The sequence below is a fragment of the Nomia melanderi genome, chromosome 8 (assembly GCF_051020985.1).
Source record: "Nomia melanderi isolate GNS246 chromosome 8, iyNomMela1, whole genome shotgun sequence".
Classification (NCBI taxonomy): Eukaryota; Metazoa; Arthropoda; class Insecta; order Hymenoptera; family Halictidae; genus Nomia; species Nomia melanderi.
In genome coordinates this window covers 1,255,395-1,276,332 of record NC_135006.1, presented here as the reverse complement: position 1 = coordinate 1,276,332, position 20,938 = coordinate 1,255,395, and the positions used below count along the sequence as shown (strand labels likewise).

Here is a 20,938-nt window from a genome sequence, read left to right as displayed (position 1 = left end):
GGGATTATGAATCATATTTTTATTAAAATGGCACAATAGGCCAAAGGTAGTCAAGAAAACTCAGTGGAACGATTCAATCGATTCAATGATCGTCCTTATTATAACATGTTCAATCTTCTATCCATTTAATTCTTCAATATCCACGTGGACCCTTTTCCTTGCCACGAAATCGCTTATATTCAAACTAGAAATGGGCCATATCGCGAGTTGCGTGCGTTTATTCCGCGATCACAGTATTATTTCTAGCAAGCGCCAACGTTTAAAGGGTGTTATTACGCGTGTCTGACACACCGAGGTCTAGTTTGTGAGTTTCTATAACTTTTTGCCGACAAGAAACGCGATTAGATCATGTTTCTAGATAAATCCTGCTTGTTACTTCGTTGTAAACACATGGTCAACATTTTTAACGAAATTTGCGGTCAACTTTCCGCCAATTAGCGTATCCTTAATCATCTTCGTTTTTAAGAAACCTGTCTAAACGAGCACTGTTCCGTTTTCGTTCTCTTTGCCTCGAACAAAACATTCCTGAAACATTTCATTTAGAACGTTCGTTGTCAAGTGGCTACAGGATATAAACCAATTCTAGTTATACATTATGCGATTACAACTAACATAGATACACATTACTTTATAATACAAGTATTTGTTCTCTTAGAGACGTAAGGAGAAGGCAATTAAAAAAGGGGAAACGAATATTGTCAAGCGGCAACGTCACGCGTTTAAGGGTTGAAACCGCGATTGTCTTGCACGTGGGCAGACCGAGCCGCGGCAAGGAGGACGCGACCGGTTATTACCGATGTCGTTCGAACGAGAACGTGTCCCCGGCTGTCGCGATAACGAGTCCTCGCGTCCGATTGCTATGATCGCGGGCCGATTTTTCTGCTACCGACAGACGGCCCGACAACGGAGCGGTAATTTCTTGTTCGACGCCGCGCCTTGACCGGTGATGTTTGATTTTATTGCTGGAATCCCGATATCCACTCCTCCGCCCCTCTACCGCCGCCCCGTTGTACGTTTACTTTATGCTACTTCTGGTACAACTTGGACGTGTACACGCAACGGTCTATTAAAACAGCAGGTGTTCGCACTTTTAGAAAGCATTAGAAAAACAACCGTCAAATACAGCCCGACTCACGATGTTTCGTACATGTTCGCCAGGGAACTCGAGCTAATTCGTCATTTATATTCAAATGTGCCTTCCGATCGTTTTCTTCGTATTCTTCGGTACCTTTACTACCATAAATTATAACTTCCTCGAGCTTATCGTCGAATCAAACACTTCAGGCACTTTGAGGCGTTTTCATTCCTCTACGACCGCTCTCCAACGCTTTAAAGGACTTCTCTTTTTCCTTTCTTTTCCTTCCGAAAGTGCCTCCCACTTCTCTTTACTTAACATTGAACGTGACAGGTCAAATGACCCATTTTTTTCAATTTAATTGAAAATTCTACGGTTTCTTTGGTTCATTTAACTTTAAGTGTATGAATTCCTACATTGTCCGATTAATTAGTTTTTCAATCGTTATGTTTCCTGTTCTTTCTGTTTCTACTAAGAAAAATTAATCTCCTTATTTGTTCACTCCTATTTTGTAACCACTTATTCGACTGGTTACGGTAGAAATAAATATATATAAAGTACGTCAATTTTCTCTCAGAAAAATTCTGTTTTCTCCAGTAGACAAAATACTTAATATAACGTCCAAAAGTTCCATGATTCTCCGCGCATTTGTCCAGTAAAAATGCTTCACGCTACTGATCTCAAAATAGGTTGTTGCGTCACGTATTCGGTGATCGAGTCGAAGGAAAAAACCATTTGATTACCAAGTATTCCGCGATCAGTCGAATCGCGCGTGCATGCATGGCAAGAAATAATTGATTATATTTCGTGCTCGTTAAGCCGCGCCCAGGGGTGTTGTCGATCCTATGAAAATCGAGTCGAACTATCTGTCGATCGATCGGTGTTGATCGAACGCGTCGACGCACGGCGAAGGACGGGAAGGTGGGATTTGAGCTCGATTACTCGGAATCGTAGTCGAATTCGCTTTTATCCGTCTAAACGAGGCTCATGATTATGGTGTTTTTCGCGGATCTAATATTACGAGGCGAGGCCTCGTGGCCACTCCGATCCTAGACGGGCCGGTAATGATCGTCGCGCGCTCGCTTATTACCCGCATAGTATAAACACCGGTGCTGACTGTCTGTTTCGTCTCGCCTCGATCCTCGACAGAAGCGTGTCCCGGAGACTGGTGCGGAGGGAAGGGTTGAGCCGCGCGCGGAAATTGCGGTTGCGTGGTCCGCGAACGAAATGGAAGGCGTCGAGGAACCGCGTGCCGCGGTCTTAATGGAAACTTATTGCCCGGCGATAATGAAAGTTAATAGTGCAATTTTCGATACGACCGCGACGAGCGGCCGCGGTTGCGCAGTCCGAACTATTGTGCAACTGCATGGACACTAGGACCTAGTAGAAACTACGGGCACAAGCCCGAGCGCTTAATCTGTTGCCCGCGACGTCTTTGTTCGTTTTGAAGCGAATCGTTTGATCGCGCGATAAAAGCGCGTGGTGATACGATTATGACTTGTTAACGCACCTCGCGAGTGCGTAAGTGCATGTGGTGCTATGTGGTACGAAAGCATTGTATAAGTGTATAGCAGTGGTTTATTATCTTGGTTTATTGAGAGGCTGCAGTCTAAAATGCATAGGAGCGCGCGATACAGTTAGAGTCTTGTAGTAGCGGCTGAAAGTATATGAGGGTGCAGTATTAATGTGTAATAGAGGTAAATTGTATTACTGGGTAGTGGAAATTCGTAGTTTTAGTTTATGGTGGGTTTGCATTGTGAAGTGCACGGTGGGAATGAAATTGTCTGCACCGTAGACAGATGTAGATTTACGGTGTGCAGTGTCTTCGGTGTTTCTATAGTTGTACCAAGTAGGGTACATCTGCATCGCGCAAGTGCAAGCTGCACGATCGCAATTTGACTGCACAGATGCGTTGCACAGTGTGCGGTTCTGATAGCAACTGCACGATGCAGTATACAATACGAACGAGTTCTTGCCGGATGATGTAAGAATACCTTGCACTGCTCAGTATCGGACTACTTTATAATACACAGCGCGCGAACTAAAACAGCGTAACACTGTTGCACCACGGAAATAAGGCAGCGCGTATAAGAAATTTATAACCGAAATTCGTTATGCAAATGCACCATAAATGCTGCATATCACGGCTACATTATTCAAGTGCGCAGTGCTTCATAAAGATGTACTCGCGCATAATGCGACTGTGCGGTGTGGACGCGTGACATAAGTGCACGGTGAAAGTGTGTAATGCGACGCATCGTAAATTATATAGTGCATAATACGAGACGATAATGTAATTGCTTAATACTCGCGGTGCGCTACGGACCGCCGCGATTCAAGTTCACGTCGTTGAATAAAAACGGTAATTAACGGTAATCGCGCGATTCAGCCGTGACTTAAAGGTATTTTTACGAACAGGTAATCCTTGGTTACCCCCGAGATAATCCGACGGTACCTATCGCTGTGTAATTCGATGAAATTTTCGATGTCCCGGGATTCGACGGACCAGTAAACGTCCCGTGGTACGCGATCAATCGCGCTCGCGCGTGCGCGCGCATCGAATCGCTAGGCGAACGTGACAAGACCGATAATAAAATTACACGCATAAACCGACAGCGGGGCCCGTGCGCTTACGATCCTATTCGTTGGGTCCACCGTACGAACGGCGCGGTCTATCGAGCAGCGCGCTTGGAATTATTATAATCACGCGAATTAATCGTTCCCCGGGGGCAAGCGTGCGAGTACCGCCATCGATCGCCGCGAAGCATAAAGCCGCGTGTAGGTGAACGCGGGACAAAAGAACTCCCGATAATGAGAGTCTCGTTAAGAACACCACTGCCGGGCCCACGTAATTTCCCGCGGCGGGAACTCGACTGCTGGCAACACGCGCGAGAAAGATAGCTGTGCGACTCGTTCATAGGGTACTTAGATTTTTTCCATTAGCTTAGAGTACCTATTCAGTCAATTCGATTACATTACCGGGAAACTGATAGGCGACTGCACGAGAAAAAAGACGGTTGGTTTTCTAACAGATCCACTTTGAAGGTATATCTAATTTGCGTATGAGCCGTTCCGTTAATTATTTCAGGCTTGAATATCAACCCGTTAATCAATACCCTAACATGTTATAGTGATACTCCCATTAAGGGAAGTAGAAGCAGAAAATCATAGACTAGTTGACGAACTGAATCCATAAGTTCAATAGCCCTTTACTTGAGTAATTTCCACAACAGTGAATTCCATCAACAATTGCTCGCGTATCATCAATTCCTTTTCAAATTTCAATCAGTAAACCCATGGAGCAGAGTCCATCGTGAACCGAGTTCCGTTGTCCCCCATTGGTAATCGATCTTTTTCGATCCGCGCACCCCGTCCCTTTTCCGTCGAACGAAAACACGTCGGGACAGATCTCCGGGGCCGCAGGGACGACGTGTCCGCCATGTTGGCGAGGAGGATGCGTGAACGGCCGCCGCCGCGGGGTAGACGAGGAGAAAAGAGATCTACCGCCGCCGCCGCGGGACGAGCCATCGTAATTCGATAAACGTACAGATCGTTGATTTTGCGCCGGTTTTCTGGGTAGTCGGTCGCATAAAACACCGAACGGCTCCCCGCGTCACGTGGCATCATGGCGATCGACCGCCAAAAGAGGGACGCGGCAGCGCGAGGGGGAGGGAGAGTTTTATGCGGAGGAGCACGAGGGAACCACCGGTGGACCCGAACGCATACGGCAGCGACGAAGGTTTCGAAAAGAGGACGGGAGACCGAATGCGGCGGCCTGGTAGGGGACGGAGGAGGCAGAGGGAGGAGGAGAGAAAGAAAGAGAGAGCAGAAACGAAGGACACACCGGTGGGAATTAAAAGGAGAGACGGACAACGCGGAGGTCCGACGCTTTTCCCCGTACAGGACTGGACCCCAGAGGCGGCCATCTTGCCCTCCTCCTTCCCTGTCCGCGGTTGCCTCGCTCTCGTTCCCGCATGCGATCCGTTTCTGCGCTTCGTCACGGAAATTTTAATCTTCGGTTCTTAATATCGACTATAAAAATGCGTAATATTGTTTCAGGCGAGCCAGTGAAGCAGCGATGGGTAAGACAACATATTGATTCTTGGATGCTGATGTACCGTGATGACGATGTTAAACGGAGAGATGTTTAAAATGGGGAATTACGAAAATGAGGTAATGTTTAGTGATCGTTGTAATATCTAATAGGTTTGAACATGAAGATTAAGAGGTGAATCTTTTCTCGAAAGGTGAAGCGTGTGTATGATAACAATGATCGTTGAATAATTGCAGCGGTTATCTAGGACTTAAACCTTGTCCATCTTTATATAATTCGAACCCATTGTTCAGTCTGAAAGTGGGACAATACATAACATTAATGTTTCTGCTTCAGCGAGTACATTTGTCTACAATCAACCACAATTCATACAATCTTCATAAACTTCAACAACCAAACATGTCACACACAGATCACATTAAATCTCGATCCATTTCCCTGAAACCTCGTTCCAAGTCTTCCCTCCTCAACTCGAACCCATCGCTCCGCGCAGAGACGGAGGAGTACCGCACACACTCTCCCCTGTATCGTCTTACAATGTGGCTTAGTTTCTCACCTACGTCGATCCATTGGCCGGCGAATTATGCCCGACATTACGACTGCTTGGCAACACGGTGACCGGTTGAATTTTCACGAAAAACGAAGCGCGCGGGGGCGGATCGCGCGCCATTACGATGCAAAACAGAAGGAAAACGTGGCCACGCGGATCAAGCAGACCTGGCATCGAGTAGGAAGAACGTCCGCGGGGTTCGTTGATCCCCTATCGGTCGGCCGGCGGCTCTCAGTCGGTGCAAGAAACGGGGCACACGAAAATTTTCATCGTTCGAACGACGCGTACTAAATACTGGCAAAAAGCGCATCGTAATGCAGCCGGCAGAGTTCACCGGTATACCGATCCGGAGTCCCGGGAGTTGTTCGAGAGGATGCCTGGACACCGCGGTATGAGTAATACGTTTAGGTATGTGATCCCGGGGCCCTGTCCCTCTGTTCCTCTCGGTCCCCGGCATGGGTATCGGTGAGATTTTCTTGCGCGCGCGCGCGTGACGTGCACGTACTCACGCGCGCATCGCGAACCACCCGACTTCTTTCGCTCTTCCCTTATTTCGGCATTAGTTTTTACCGGACCGAGGCAGCATAAGGACACCACCGCGACCGACTAATTGGAGTTCTTTGCCCGCCGCGGGGCTGTACGTGCATCCATTTCAAGTACAATTAAAATCGTTTGGGAAATTACTACTACGCGGTACGGAGAGAGGATCGCTGGCCAGTTAGGGTACAGAGGCTGGACTCCGTCACAACGAGCGCATAACGCGTGCGTATGGAGAGACCGCATGCTTCGATCGGACCGGCAGTAACCTAACGGCTAGCCGAGGCAACTCCGTAACATAATTGCACATCGTCGACGCTGGATGCAACCGCGTGATATTGTAATCACGTTACGCTGTCTCGCAGAGAAACGTTATGATAGAAGCCCACGATGAGCTTCGATGGAGATATCGACAGAGAACGGGAATTGTTCGAGAAAACTGCAGCGGAGCATAATGCGGCTGTATAATGAAATTCCGTGTTGTTTGTGTAACTGCACTTTGGATAGACAAGTGCATTGCGATGGAATGCTGAAATGCGTAAGGCAAGTGTAAAAGAGTATTGCAGAATTGCGCAATGTAGTTCCGTAATGTTGACTATAATTGTATATCAGTCATGGTGTAACCATAAACTGGTTAAATTGTTGATGCAGTATACCAGAACAATGTAACCACGCTACACAACTTTGTCTTGCGACTGTATGCAAATAATGCATAACGAGATTACACGGAGGATCTACATGAATTTGCAACTTCGTAATATAATAAAATTCGGCGGACATATTGTGTAACCTCACAATGCATCCGAGGCATATACACGCATAACGCATTTGCATAACTCTTGGATAAACTTGCAACCGCATCCCACACAATTACACACTGTAGCATCGAATTGTGTTACGTCGAAAAAGAATAACTATAAAGTATAATTCCGCGATACCGTTGAGTCGCGTAGCCAGGTAATTCTAGTGTACCATGCGCAGGTGTGCAACGTAATAATGCACAAAGTAGCCATTCGAACGAGGAAAATAATAAACCGTAATCATCGATCCCGAATGTATAATATATATTGCGAGGAGTGAGTGCAAATGCAACCGAACGATCGGGGTTGCAATATTATTACCGTATTTTGCGGCACAAGCGTAAGGAGCTCTCGTATCGCTCGGAATGCCACGGATACATGTCCAAAATCGCCTGAAACGTTCGCCGAATACATTGCGCTCGTCCACGCGCAAATCCGGCCGCGATCTAGATACGGGAAACGTATCTGGCGGAAAAATGGCAGCGGCGGGCGGGTTATATCTTATTGGCGCGGCACGGTCGGTGCGTGGCGTGGAAATATGTCGACACGCTCGGCACACGCGGCCACTATCTCGAAATATCGTAATCACTCACCGGCGCGAACAGAATTTGTCTCAACGTCAGCCGATTTCCATTGGTGAGTGATTACGATCCGGCCAGACGGTGATACATGCGCGCCCGCCCGCGCGCACTGCTGTTCCGCGATGGCGACTGAACCGGAAAGAAAGGGACGGAAGGCGAGGGAAAATGAAGTCGCGAAAAATGGTAAAGAGAGAAAAAATCGTGGCACATCAGGGTATTGGAAAATCCCCAGTTTCTAATTTTAGAGCGGATCCGATGTATCGAGACACCGTCACGCTTCGGATGCAATAAAATTCGTCATCTTTCGGTGACTCGCTATCTTTCGGGGAACTGTGGAAAAGTTTCCTCTACTCGTTGCATTTATCATGCTTGGATATATTAAAGTTCGAAAGATTTGAGAGGTTTCGAGGTATGGTACTGTAGATACAACGTGGCGTGCGATTTGATGGAATTATAAATCACTTTCCAGCAAAGTATAGTACTCATTATTCGTTATTTGAATTGAGGAACCTAGATATTCATGTATTTAACAAAGTTATTGTTATTAGTACTTCTAGATCCTAAAAGTCCTATAAGATTCCAAAATATATTTTATTCTTAACTCGTAAAACATAGAATATTTTATAAATAAAAATTTAGTGAATAACTATCGAAGTATAAATATAGAAATAGTAGCTGCAGATACAAGAGGGTGAACTTCATCGATGCAATAAAGCGCGATTTAACCCTCAAAAAAGCAGTCGAGACACAGTACGGTGGGATAACAGGGTAGCGGGGTGTCCCATTATTTTCGGACCAAGTTTCCTGCCCGTCGAGCTCGTTTTGCGCGTTCGATCGGGCCCGCCCCTTCCTCTTCGCCCTCGCCGGACGATTTTTATCGATCGATGTACCGGTACGACATAATAATTTCTTCTTTACATTGTTCCCCGCTTCAGTCTCGCGTCCCCGGAAGCCGCAAAAAGTCGAGAACCGCGCATATATGTATTCCGAGGCTGAAAACGCGACGGATCAAAGGCACCTCCGGACCAGGCAAGAAGCAGGCCGCGGCGACGACACAGGAGGGACCCGGGTGTCTCTCCCCGTCTTGCATTCTGCTTTCTGCGAACCGCAGGCCTTTTTATCGGCGCACGCCGTCATTACGGCAATTTGGCGCGCATACGAAAACGCGTGCCCCCGGTGATACGAAAATCCCGCGACGGGGGCGAGACCTTCCGTCGTGAGCAATTATGCCTCGATTTACGAGGCATCGTTTCATCCTTATTCCCTTTCGTCACCCCTATTCGATATCTTATTTTTTCGAGAAATCCGGAGAGATAATGGGGAACGCTTTCGATTGCAAAGAAATGCAGTAAAGTTTTACATAATCCTAATGTATTCTTGAATATAATGAAATCTTGAAGTATTCATTTCTACTTGAAGTCGAATTTTCGGGATTTGATCCTGGAAGTTGACGTCGATATCAATTCGTCTTTAAGACAAAGAGAAAGATTGCAATTGCTGAGAAGGGAAAGGAAGATGAAAGAAGGATGGTTAATGGCAGGTGGTTGGAATTGTAACGAATGATAAAAGAAACGTTGTGAAAGGTGGAAAGTGGAACTGCGAGGAAACAGGAATGGTAAAAGAAGAATCGTCGAAGGTGAAAAGTGGTCGGCTAATTCCCTTTAATCTTCGATCGACAATGTTGAGCGGAAATGATACTTCTGTCGGGAACGTATAATTAAAGATCGAGCAAATGAGGGACTTACGTTTGAATTATTTGACAGAAGTTTCATTAATTGTGCCGCGACAGAAGGCCCAGAAAACGGGTACGACCAGGTTCGATAAATCCGGCAAGATGGAATCGCGATCGGCCGAAGAAAAGCTGGATTGCCTGAGGCCCTCGCGCGCTCGTAATCTATGTTAATGCGTCGGAGGTGGGTGCACGCTGTCTATAATAATAGTGTTTTCGAGGATGTGACGTCACGCGGGAACAATACACCCGCGGACCGAGCCGAGCGGTGCGCGCACGCTTTCGGTCGATTATTTATTTGACAGACCTCCCCGCGGGCCGTGTCTGCGTTTACAGCCGGCTCCGCAACGCTTCGTCCCGGGATTTGCAACGCGCAACAAGTTTTTGCGCTGCTAAAACGGACACGCCGGTGTTGCGTTATGCAACCCGGTGGGCGCCGATTGTCTTCTTCTCCACGTTTTTTTCCGACTTCGAACACGATGTTTGTTTTTTGGCGATTTCGAAACTGACGGTCGTTTAAACGTATTGCAAGTTTACGCTCGTTATAGCTCCTTTGATTTTATGCTTCGATACGTTTACCGGATACAACAATAAAGTTCTCGGAGGAGATCCTTCTTTCTGGTTCTAATAGCATGGCCGTTTCTACGGATTTTAATCGAATAGAAGATAAAATTTTTAATAAAAACAGAGAAAGAAATGTTCTTTGAACTTCGAGATCGATAACATATAACCACGCATCGAAATCACTGCGAGCGCTTCGCCAACCGCGCGTTGAAATCTCCGGAGCGTCTTCTCTAGTATTGAAATGCCTTCGTTAATTTTCATACAAAAGCATTTGACTCTATACATCCAAACTAATTACACGCTTCACTGCACCAGTTACTCCAAAGCAATATCAAAATGAAAAACGCTAAATAACTCAAACGGACCAATTATTTCTTCCATTCTGGGTATCTCCATATCACCCAGCCCTCCTCTCAACGATTTCCGATTCACAACCTACATCATCAGATATTTCTTAATCGCGTTAACAAAAATTCTGTCGCGCCGTCTCGCGCGATCCAAAATACAAGCAAAGGAGGTCCGGCGAGCCGTCTTTCACATTAATTTAATTACAGGCCCCGGTCGCCTGTAATTTGGCGTACTAAAAGAGGAAGCTTATCGTAACGAGATCTCGTGAAATGTTTTCGCGCGATGAATAGATTGCGACAAAACTGCGCCGCGTCGTCGAATACCACCGGCGTCGATCGCTGGACGCACGCTCCCCGCGGGCACGCACGACACCGTGGCCACGCAGAAACGTTTCCTACGAAAATGTGTTCCGTGCGTGAGAAACGGCCGGCCGGGATGTTAACCGGCCGCCGGTAATTTCGACTTCACGGCGGGGGCAACGAGCGCGGTCAGGAATTGCGCGAAATATATGCAAATTTGATCGCGGCTCGGACCCGGCCACCGTATTCTTCCTCTCGTATTTTAATTTTATGCTGCGTATCGCAATTTAGCTTCTTATTTCGCAACCAACCACTCGCTCCCGTGGACAGTTAGTACGCGGTCGTACAGTGCGAAACACGTTGGAAGTAATAATCGCTGAGCCCCGACACGTGAGAAACCCGCCGGACACCCGCCGATGACGGTCCCGATCGCGTTGCAAAATCGAATCAGCCGCCGAGAACGGCGGGTCTCGGAATACGGAAGCCCACCGAAAATCGGCGACATGACTGGGCGTGTTGGGGTCACTTGTTTTCGGCTCAAACGTGTGTTTCTGGATCATTATCGCTTACAAGTTACTGCTACAACGATTCCGTGAGTTCTGGACGGTGTGTGAAATCTGAGATAGAAATGGAAATAATGGTTTAACATTTATATTTTTCGTTTAAAGTTTGTTAGTGAGGATTAGACTATGATGAGCTATTGCTAGAACGAATGTATCATTTTTGTTTTATCTTATGTTTTGTTTATATTTGTTACAGTATTCAAGTGATACTATTTTTCAAATCATTTCGGATATTTCACACTTTGAAGATATGAGCAGATGTGAAACAAGAAAAGTGTAACGAGTCACTTTGACGGGCGCGGTGGTTCTACCGTTGATACATGAAAGTTCTGAAATATGTTTGTATCTATCTTTTCATTTAATATTATCAACGGTTCAACCGCGCGCACTGGAGTTACATTCGAAACGCATTCGACTACTTATTTATTTGTGAACGTTGTCGAAACTCGAGATTATTTTCATGGTCGATGAAACGTTTCAGACATTTTGTACATATCGAATTTTCTTCGGTGCGCCCCAAGGCCGACTCACGAATTAACAATCTCTTTCTCTCCTCGGCCGTTTCTTTCCTTGGGCGCGAATAGCAGCTTACCTGGCGGGATTGAACCGCCACGAATCGAGAATCCGCTTCGGATTTCCTTGACGCGTGTGCTTAAGCCCTGGAATAAGGCGCTTACGGGGGGTTGCGGAGACGAATCTTGTTCCGTGACAAGTTCAACGTCGACTGACGCGAAGCTGATCGAAGCTTTAGCCGATTTTAATCTGATTACCAGCATTTTACTCGCGGAGGATAACCTGCTTTCGCCGCGGTTAGAAACATCATTGCGTTTCGATTGTCTTGCCTACTTCCTAGGAATAAAATTTAATCCACTTGCAATCTCGAATGAAACCTTTATTAAACAACCATCACGTTTAACCGCGAATTTGATACAAAAACAAGCTAAGAGACACGATATTGTTTAAAAGTCCACGATTTATTCGTATAAAAAAAGCAACCGACTTCGTCGTTTTACGTTAGCCCCGGAATAAACCTCACTCAGAAACATCATTCTGCAATTAATGAAACACCTAATTCACGTGGCTACCGACTCCTCCGGTTTTATCGTATCATTAAAAAGATAATATTATCCTGCTTCATTAATAACGAACCCCGATCCTATACTTTCGCCTCGAAGCGTCACCGAAAAGAGAAGAAACGGAACTAAGGGGGCAACAAACATTTAATCTACACCGTAGACGTGTCTTGAAAAATATTGCACAGTGTCGCGGCCCGGCAGCAATAAACGGCACTCGATTCCCTGCGGCTCGACACCTTCTTATCTTCGCTTTCATAAAACGCCGTGGCACGACTGGAGTGAAAGGAAGCTCAAATTTTCGAAGACAACGCGCGTCTTCGTTCTTCAGCGGCCCGCAGTTTATACCCGTCTCCGCGATGACGAAGAAAACGAAAGCATGGACGACGGGGAACGAGGAGAATAAAAAAAAACGGACGACCGGGGCCAGCCGAAACGGAGGAGCCGGCAGATTCTGCGCAGATCGGCACCGCAAAACATCCGATTTATAATAATCGAGCGGGAGCGAAAAATAAGCCGCGGCCGTCGGGAGGAGCCCGCTGGTGGAGAAGGAGACACGGTTGTTTTCGAGGCCCCAAGGTCTCCGCGTGCATATCTTACGGCCGATTAATTGCAGCTGATTTTTATTTATTGCAAAAGAGCAAGGCGTGCGCGGCTGTGTGCGAGAGCGTTTTAATGGTTATATCGGTCCGCGTCGCTGCTCCGCGACTACAGGTCGCTACTAAAGACTCGCGCGCAGCCCTGAAATGACAATTCGCGCCGGCTGACTCAAGGTTCAATGATCAGTAGATTGATTTTTCATATTCATATTGCGAGCGACTAAACAGAAACCGATAGAATTAAAATATTCTATGAAATCGATGAAGAGTTTATATGTACTTTGATTTTTATGAGAATTTGGAGATAAATATACGTTTTTTCGAGATTGAATTGGATGTAATAAGAAAGTTCCTTCGGTTGATTCGGTGTACCCATTATTTTTGAGACACAGTAAGATCGAAGTGTTTATCGCAAACTGTTTGATTCGCCGTGGCACTTGCGTGACGTTATTCTGATTTTTTTCCCTCTCCGTCGTTCCGACGCCGATTATTCATTGTGTTACGGTTGGACGCGTGCGCATAGTTCAGCGCGCAACATTTGAAAAGAACGTCATTTCTATAGATACGGTACCGTGCGCCGGGTTAAAAGCGCTGTTCCCGTGTTTACCGATGTTTCGCGCGGCCCGCGAGGATATATTAAAGATACAAGCGCGATATGGAAATGTTACAAATTAGTAGATCCCGATCTTGATTGCGTTCCGATTTTCGAGCACCGCTTTGGAAAACGGCTGCGAGCGTAACCGTAGACACAATGAGCACTTTACGAGCGGCTCGTTGTTTATTCAGGTCGCTCGCCGTGTACAGGGTTATTTAAATGTCGCGGACCGTGGACTGGTTTTTCTATGAAAATTGATTTTAAACAATATCCTCGTCTCAAAGTACTTTTAGAAAGACATTTTTTCGGTAGACATTGGCTAAACGTTCTGGAAGATGAATTTTGGGAATAAATATGATTTGAACTTTTGGTTAGTAGTACTTTATACAGTTTATATATGGGAATTGAATAGAATAAAGAAACTAAAATAATTATGAATATTTAAAGAGACATACATGCCACTACTAATATTTATATATCAATATACGTGAAGAGATTTAGCAACGTCATTTCAAAAAGAAATTACAATAAACTTCATTTCTTCATATATCTGTGTATCCACAAACAACTCAAAATTCACAGATACCACCAACATTAAGACGCAAGCCCACAAGTCTCCAACCACAAGAATCATTTAGCCCGTGGAACCGAAATCATTACTCTTAAATCCGGAAAATATTACAATCCAAGCTCACGAATCCTGCTACCGAACGCTATCAAAAACACCAATCGAAATCCCACCGCAACTGAAGAAGGAGCACCAAATCAACGGCCGCAAGATAAATTCTAGTCGACAGATCGCACATAAAACAGCGAAAAGTAATGAAACCGCAATCAGATACGAGTTACGAGCATCATCCGGTAACAAGTATCGAAACGACGATATCGAAATCGAATCAAGTGGATCAAATGCAAAAACGAAGAGAAAAAAGCAAGTGGAAGATTGTAGATTGGCTCGATGGGGCAGAATCGATCGACGACGCTGACGATCCGGCGGGACACCGCGACTGGGCGGAGCTGTAACATTCGCGCACCGTCGTAATAATAAATTCTACGCAGCAACGTGACTTATCCAACGCGCTGCTCGCGAGTAGGTGTGCGCAATAATTGTTAATTGTCGGCGCTGATACACGAGCCCGATAGCGCGCCACGTTTCAACGTGCGCGCAACGCGGAGGGCGACTCGAGTTTTTCCGTGCGAGCGAGCAGGCTACTGTCCGCGACCGGGGACACTTTTCGCGATACTTTACGGCTTATTAAGGCGCGAGAAACTATCCCGCGCCAAGCCACGTTGGGACAGCGCGCGCGGCCGCTTTAATACGAATCAGTAATTGTCGGCGGCTGCTGCCGGCCGCCATGGTTCGTTGTTGCCGCGGAATTTCATTTTTCCGTGGCACAGTGGCCGGCCGATTGTTCGCCCCATTCCCTTTCCACGGCGCGGTATTTTTGGCGGGAAATGCTTCTGCGCTGACTGTGCCGATAAATTGAATAACGAATCGCCTGTAGTTGGCCGTTCGTGCATCTAGCAGGCCTGTATAACGTGTAAGTGTGCAATGTAGCTTGAAAATATTCGATCGTAGTAACGACGATGAGGTTTTGAAATAGATTGTAACAACGTGGTTGTTGGAATTATTAAGAGGATTGCAAAGGAAACGGTGGAATGAGAAAAGTGTAGAAATTAATGGGGAAAATGGCGAGATATAAATAGTATGGAAAATGGAGACTGAAATCGAAGTGAGAGTAGAAATAAAATAAGCGAGAGGCGACGGTGAAAGAACGATTCAAAGATGCGCGGCGGCTGTGGCGGCGGCGGCGGCGGCGGGATTCAGCGAGCAACAAGCGGTGTTATTAAATGTAATAAATATTCACAATTCATAGAGGAAGATAAATTAGGAGATAACGCAGTCTTCGGTTAAGTATATTAACTTGATATATAGAGAAGTTCGAGCATTTATTCGCATATCTTTCATTGGACCGTCGATGCTTATTTTTTATCGACCATGTGATCGAACATTTCTGGGTGGCGATGAATATACATTGGTTGTATAATTAACTTCACTCTTTTTTTACTCGCGGTCCGCTAATCTAAAATAAGCAAATACCGTTATACAACTAGATTCCTGTTACTTTTTTCCCGTTTCGAGGAGGGAATTGGGTCATCGATGAATTTTTGTAAATACCAAGCAATCCATTAAGAGTGCATTTCATCATTTTCCTTCGTCCACCGGTATATACAGCTTCAAGATGGCATGCGAGCCTTTTTTCCCCCGCGAGTGAATATAGTGGATTAGACATTTCACTTAAAACTCGACGGGAAAGAGATGTGATTTTAACATTTAAATAGACGAATTTTCATAGTTAATGTTCCATTTGTCTCCATTTTTTCCACCTGTTAACTCGAACACGGTTTTCATTTTACAGTATCGTTCGGGCCCGCGAAAAAAATGCAAATTACCGCCACTTTTATCGTGAAACAGCTCGGGGAAACGCTTCGCCGCGAACAGGTTCCCTGTCGTAGGAATTTCGCGTACCGCTTTTCGTTTATACCGTGGATCATGCGAGCCGCGTTGACGAACACCGCTGCGCATTGGGCATATATCTCCCAATACTCATAAAATTGCGAATATCGTCGATGCCTTAAGGAGTGGTGACGCGCGGAGAGTGTCATTGAGCGCGCAGGATGTTTCTTATCATATGCGGACCACCGTAAATATTCGCCCGAAGAGTTACTTGAAAGGATACTCGAAAGGGACAGGAGATTCTCTGATGTATTCGTACAGTTATTACACTGTTCCCTTCCTCTGTCTCAATATACTTGAATGGAAAAAATGCTCGGTCTCGATGCGAAACAATAATTATTAAAAATATTTTCGTACAACTCGCCAAGTAAAAATGTGAACATAGCCAAGAATGAATTTTAAAAGGCATTACGCCCAAACACGTTCCTTCGCTATTAAGCGCTTTTACTATAATACAACATTTACAGTTGCTGCATAACTGTATATCACTTGCTATCAATCAAACCCGATGAATAAATATGACAATAGGATCGTAAAGCGACTGGCAACATGATTTATCAGCGGCCGCAGGTTCTCCAGTTATCAAGGACGTTGAATAAGTGCGTCGCAGGATACACGTCGAACGTATTTATACATTTTCTAGATCTCATTCTATACATTTTATTATTTTTATTTACTCATTCACGACGATCATTTTTCAAGATGATGTATCATATGGGTACATCTTGTACAAACGGATCTCTCGATAACACGTTATCTTAATACAATATATGATCAGATTTAATATTATTTATCCTTATCATAAAAGAATAAATAATATCCGAAACGCTGAAAATTCAGCCAACAAGTTAACGAACCAGAAAACAATCCTCCACCAAACATTCCGAAAGAAGCATTCTTTCACTTACCCAGCCCGTAGCGAGGCAGCGGCAGCAGCAGCGGTGAGGGTAAGTTGCTGTGCGGCTGCGGCGCCGGCAGCAGGATCAGCGGCCACCAATTCGGATAGGACCAGGACTGTTGTGGTGGTGGTGGCAGCGGCGCAATTGGGCACGGTAGCGTTCACCGCGTGGCGCACGCCAGGTGGCAGGTCGTCTTCGTGTTGTAGCTGCAGCTGGGGATAGTGGTGCAAGTGCAGCGCCGCGGAAGCCGAGGCTGATCTTGGTGTGACGCAAGCCGGGGGTAGCAATCCAGTTCTCGTGACGGCGGAGGGTGGCGAAGGGGATGGCGGTGAGGGCGGTGGAGGAGGATACTCCACCACTTGCACCCTGTCAGCTTCGTTCTCGTAAATGATCTCTTTGTCATGGGTGTACATCACGGTTTTCTGACCGTCATTGTAGATCAGGTCAATCATCTTGTGCTCGCCAACTCCGAGCGTCGGATTCCCGGGTCCTGTCTCGGTGACCGGCGTCACCCTACCGTCGGCTTCGTCGCCGGTCCGCTGCTGCACGTCGTCCGGATCACCCTGGATGTGCTGCTGATGGTGATGGTGGTGGTGATGATGGTGGTGACGGTGATGGTGATGATACTTTGGATGAAGGGAATGCACCGACGCTGGCTCGTGCAGGTCCAGCACGTTCACCGGCTGCATTGTGGCGAGTAACACCTGTTGCTCGCTCTCGTTTTGATTCTGGTTGCTCAGGGAGGAGGACGCTGGAGACACTGGGCCCTCCTGCACCTAGGGGGTACAAGAGTGGATTCGTAAAGACATTTTCTCTTTTTTGCTTTTCGGACAAAATTTTCTTGTTTTGTTGAAATTTGTCTCCAAGAATTGTTTGTGTGCCATTGTCATGGCGATGAAAAGTAAATAGAATTGAGTAACGGAAATATTTGTATCTAAAACTATGTTTATGTATATGTTATGTCTGAAAATAAATAATTACTATGGTAGTTTAGAAATCATTAATGCAATTTTTAATAATTAAGAAAGAAAAGATTATTAATTATTTTGATTTAAATAAATCAGTTGATTGCAGTACACAAACCGCCTTTCCTGCGCGCGCAGCTTAACCTACTGATCACGTGATGCGAGAGCGGGAACAAATGTGTCAGTCTAAACCTGATCGAGTGGTGTCTCAGTGTCTTTAAGAAGATTGTGTCTTTCAGATTGTTCTTCATTCAGATATTGGAACTATATACGCTTCTGTATATGTGTTTACTGATAGTTTCGTAATAAGTAGTGTAATTCTCATCATTAGTAAATAGATATTACTTGTGAATAGAACAATAAACTTTTCCATAGTTTAAGCTAACCTATCTGAATGAACGACTGCCTAACAATAAGCCAGTTTCATAAATGATATAATCTCAATATTTAGAACCGAGGGAGATCGTTGAAATTATTTAAACATACCACAAATTAAAGTAATGGCGCAGTAATTCTTCCCATGTATTCATCAGATATTCACTTTTCTTAGGTTAAGTTTGTATTCTTAGGTTCACATAAATATTTACGTACTTTTAAATTCCTTGTTTAGTTTCCCGAAACAAATTAGAAACTTCCGTTGCACAACATTAATCTGACTTATTTTGTTTATTTATAGAACGCAAACTGCTTTTACCACCACGCACGCAATATGTCCAACGGCGCGAAACTGTGGAGCTCTGGAAGCTGGGTCACGTGATCCGCAGATCGAACAGATTGCGCGCGCAGCGAAGAGGTTATTTTACGGTTGTCAGTTAAACGAAGTGGGTGTTGTAACTTTGTGCAACAGAATTTTTTAAAAATTATATAAAAAATTCGAACCAAGTAGATAATTGTGTAAAAATAAGTTGTTCAGTTAACGCAATGTATCTGATGAACAATTAGAACATCTTTGAGTATTTCAATGAGCAGTTCAAAAAAAGAATTAGGACGGATGTTGGCACAGGAACACGTTGAACATCCTTACAGCAGAATTTCAAAGTTACCCATATGCCCCACTTAAGGTGAGTCTCAATATCTTCAAAATTCTTTCTTCACAAAATATTTAAATTATCTATTACTTATACGGTAAATCTATATGTTTATAACCTTGGCACAGAAAAATTTATTATTGTTATCAAATGGATAAATGTACTATCTTTGTGATAAGAAAAAGTGGTGTTCAAATTTAATTAATAATTATGACTAGATAGCAGATAATATACCGTAATTTGCACAATATAATAAACAAATGGGCTCACTAAAATTTAAAGAAATGTCCATATTATTTTTATATAATTGAAATGCTCAGAAATAAGTTTAATCTTCTCGAGTAGTAAACACACAAAAACCCACAATCTAAAGTTAAGTACGCCATTACAATATATCGAGCTAAAAAATTTGAAGGAAATTGTTCATCATTAAAAAATCTGCTAATAATATTCCACCAGACAGTGAAAGTATTTAGAATAACCGAAAAACGTTCCCAATGTACAAATCCGATCAAATTACAAGAGAAAAAGAACGCATAACAAGCAAAAAAAGGCTTATCAAAGTTAAAAGCCCGGTAGATCAACGTTACTTCATAGCCGCCTCTTTTTGTCGTGGTCTAGCTGCTAGCGAGCGCGTGATTCAAGTCAGTCAAGCGTCCATAACTAGGTATCGCCAAAGAATATTCAAAGAAACTATTGACACGATTCAATTACAGGGAATCGGTTTTTGTCAAACGCTAGACGCCTGTTTCTTGCGTGGTTTTTGTCGTTCGACTGCGCGGAGGAAAGGTGTTCCGCGCCGATAAAAACTGTTCCGCGATCGGTTCACGGATCTGTTCATGCGAATGAGACTGTGATCGAATCACCCATCAAAATTTTCGAAATTTTCCATCGTTGTTATAATTTATGCTTTTTAAGACAGCCAATAAAATTTTCGAAATTTTACATTGTTACTGTAATTTATGGTTTCAAGGTAGACAATATGATTTTCAAAATTTTCCTTCGTTGATTACAAGCCAGTTGCTATTCGATTTCGTTCCACTCCCACTCGAAAGGATTGCGGGGCAGTGGTCGAGTTCAAGGCCGTTCGGAACAAGAGCAGAGGAGCGTTTGAATGGGAGCATTGAGGGTGGCGATTCACCGGCGACTCGCAATTCATCGGGTAGGATGGTTCCTTTGACGAGGGTAGATCTAGGAGGGAACCGCAGCTCGATTGAAGCCGAACGCGACCTAATAATAGGGCAGGCGTTCCATGAATAACTCCGGGAAGCCTTTGTCGACCGGCGACAGTAGGAAGAAGGCCTAGGGTCCCGTGAAAGTCTCGAATTTGAATAGAAGAAAATCAGGAAGATCGACTTCGCGTCACGGGCTTTACATAATTTCGTCGATTACATAATTCCCCCTGTCCGCGTCCAGGAAACGTTGGATCGATTGACTTCAACGTGTGATCTAAGAAGTCGCCTCTCCCGACGTGTTATTTATCACGGTTGAACTTCCTCGTGAAAAGTTCGACCCTGTACGCCTATATATCTGCTGTCCGACGGCCGAGCAATTTATTTCTAATTCTCTGGGCCTCGTTCTCGTCATCGCCCCTTCCAGTCGCATCGTCGCTCGTCTCAAAATCCGAATTTTATTAATCACGGTTTACGACCCTCGTATTTATATTCGCGCGCGTTGCAACGCGGCTTAACATTTCCGAATGCTAATAACGGTGCAATAAAAATCGTACTAATAACCGCGAGGAGACCGACTCGCACCGAGTCAATCGGCGATAATTAATCCCGGCCCCCGATGTAACGCGTCCGGCAATATTCTTCTAATATGAGCAAAGATCAAAGGATCATCGGCGAGCTTTCCAGCTGGCTTTCTACGCGGATTACAAGGTTACCGACCCCCGCGAGCGATCCTTTTTCTGTCAGAAAATCGGGACCGATCGGGCGCACTTTCATTTCCGAGAAACGGAGCCGGCCTCGGCTCCGAAACGCACGTTGCATCGAAAATCCCGACGAGCTCAATCCGGTCGGCCCGCATTAATCAACGATTTTGCCGATTGATTCTTTTCGATTCGTTTTCGTCGGTAACACGCGGATAATTACACGTCAGCCGTCGCGCGTCTCGAAAGAAACGAGACTTTCTCGCGTTTAAACACCATTCCGTGAAG

The 20,938-nt window shown here is 45.1% G+C and overlaps 1 protein-coding gene and 1 long non-coding RNA gene across 6 annotated transcripts in view; one reads left to right on the top strand and one right to left on the bottom strand.

Moving 5' to 3' along the window:
* Nucleotides 1–18,867, top strand: part of LOC143174764 (uncharacterized) — a 53,393-nt gene extending 34,526 nt beyond the window's left edge. The window contains exons 2-3 of the long non-coding RNA XR_012999072.1: nt 5,135–5,248; nt 18,426–18,867. This is a non-coding gene — a long non-coding RNA (uncharacterized LOC143174764). The remainder of the gene's footprint in view (nt 1–5,134; nt 5,249–18,425) is intronic.
* grh (grainy head) overlaps nt 1–20,938 on the bottom strand; it is a 153,515-nt gene that overhangs the window by 117,178 nt on the left and 15,399 nt on the right. For all 5 annotated transcript variants that reach the window (XM_076369666.1, XM_076369667.1, XM_076369665.1 and 2 more), the window contains exon 3: nt 16,794–17,560. In XM_076369666.1, the coding sequence (XP_076225781.1) occupies nt 16,794–17,560 (767 nt within the window). The remainder of the gene's footprint in view (nt 1–16,793; nt 17,561–20,938) is intronic.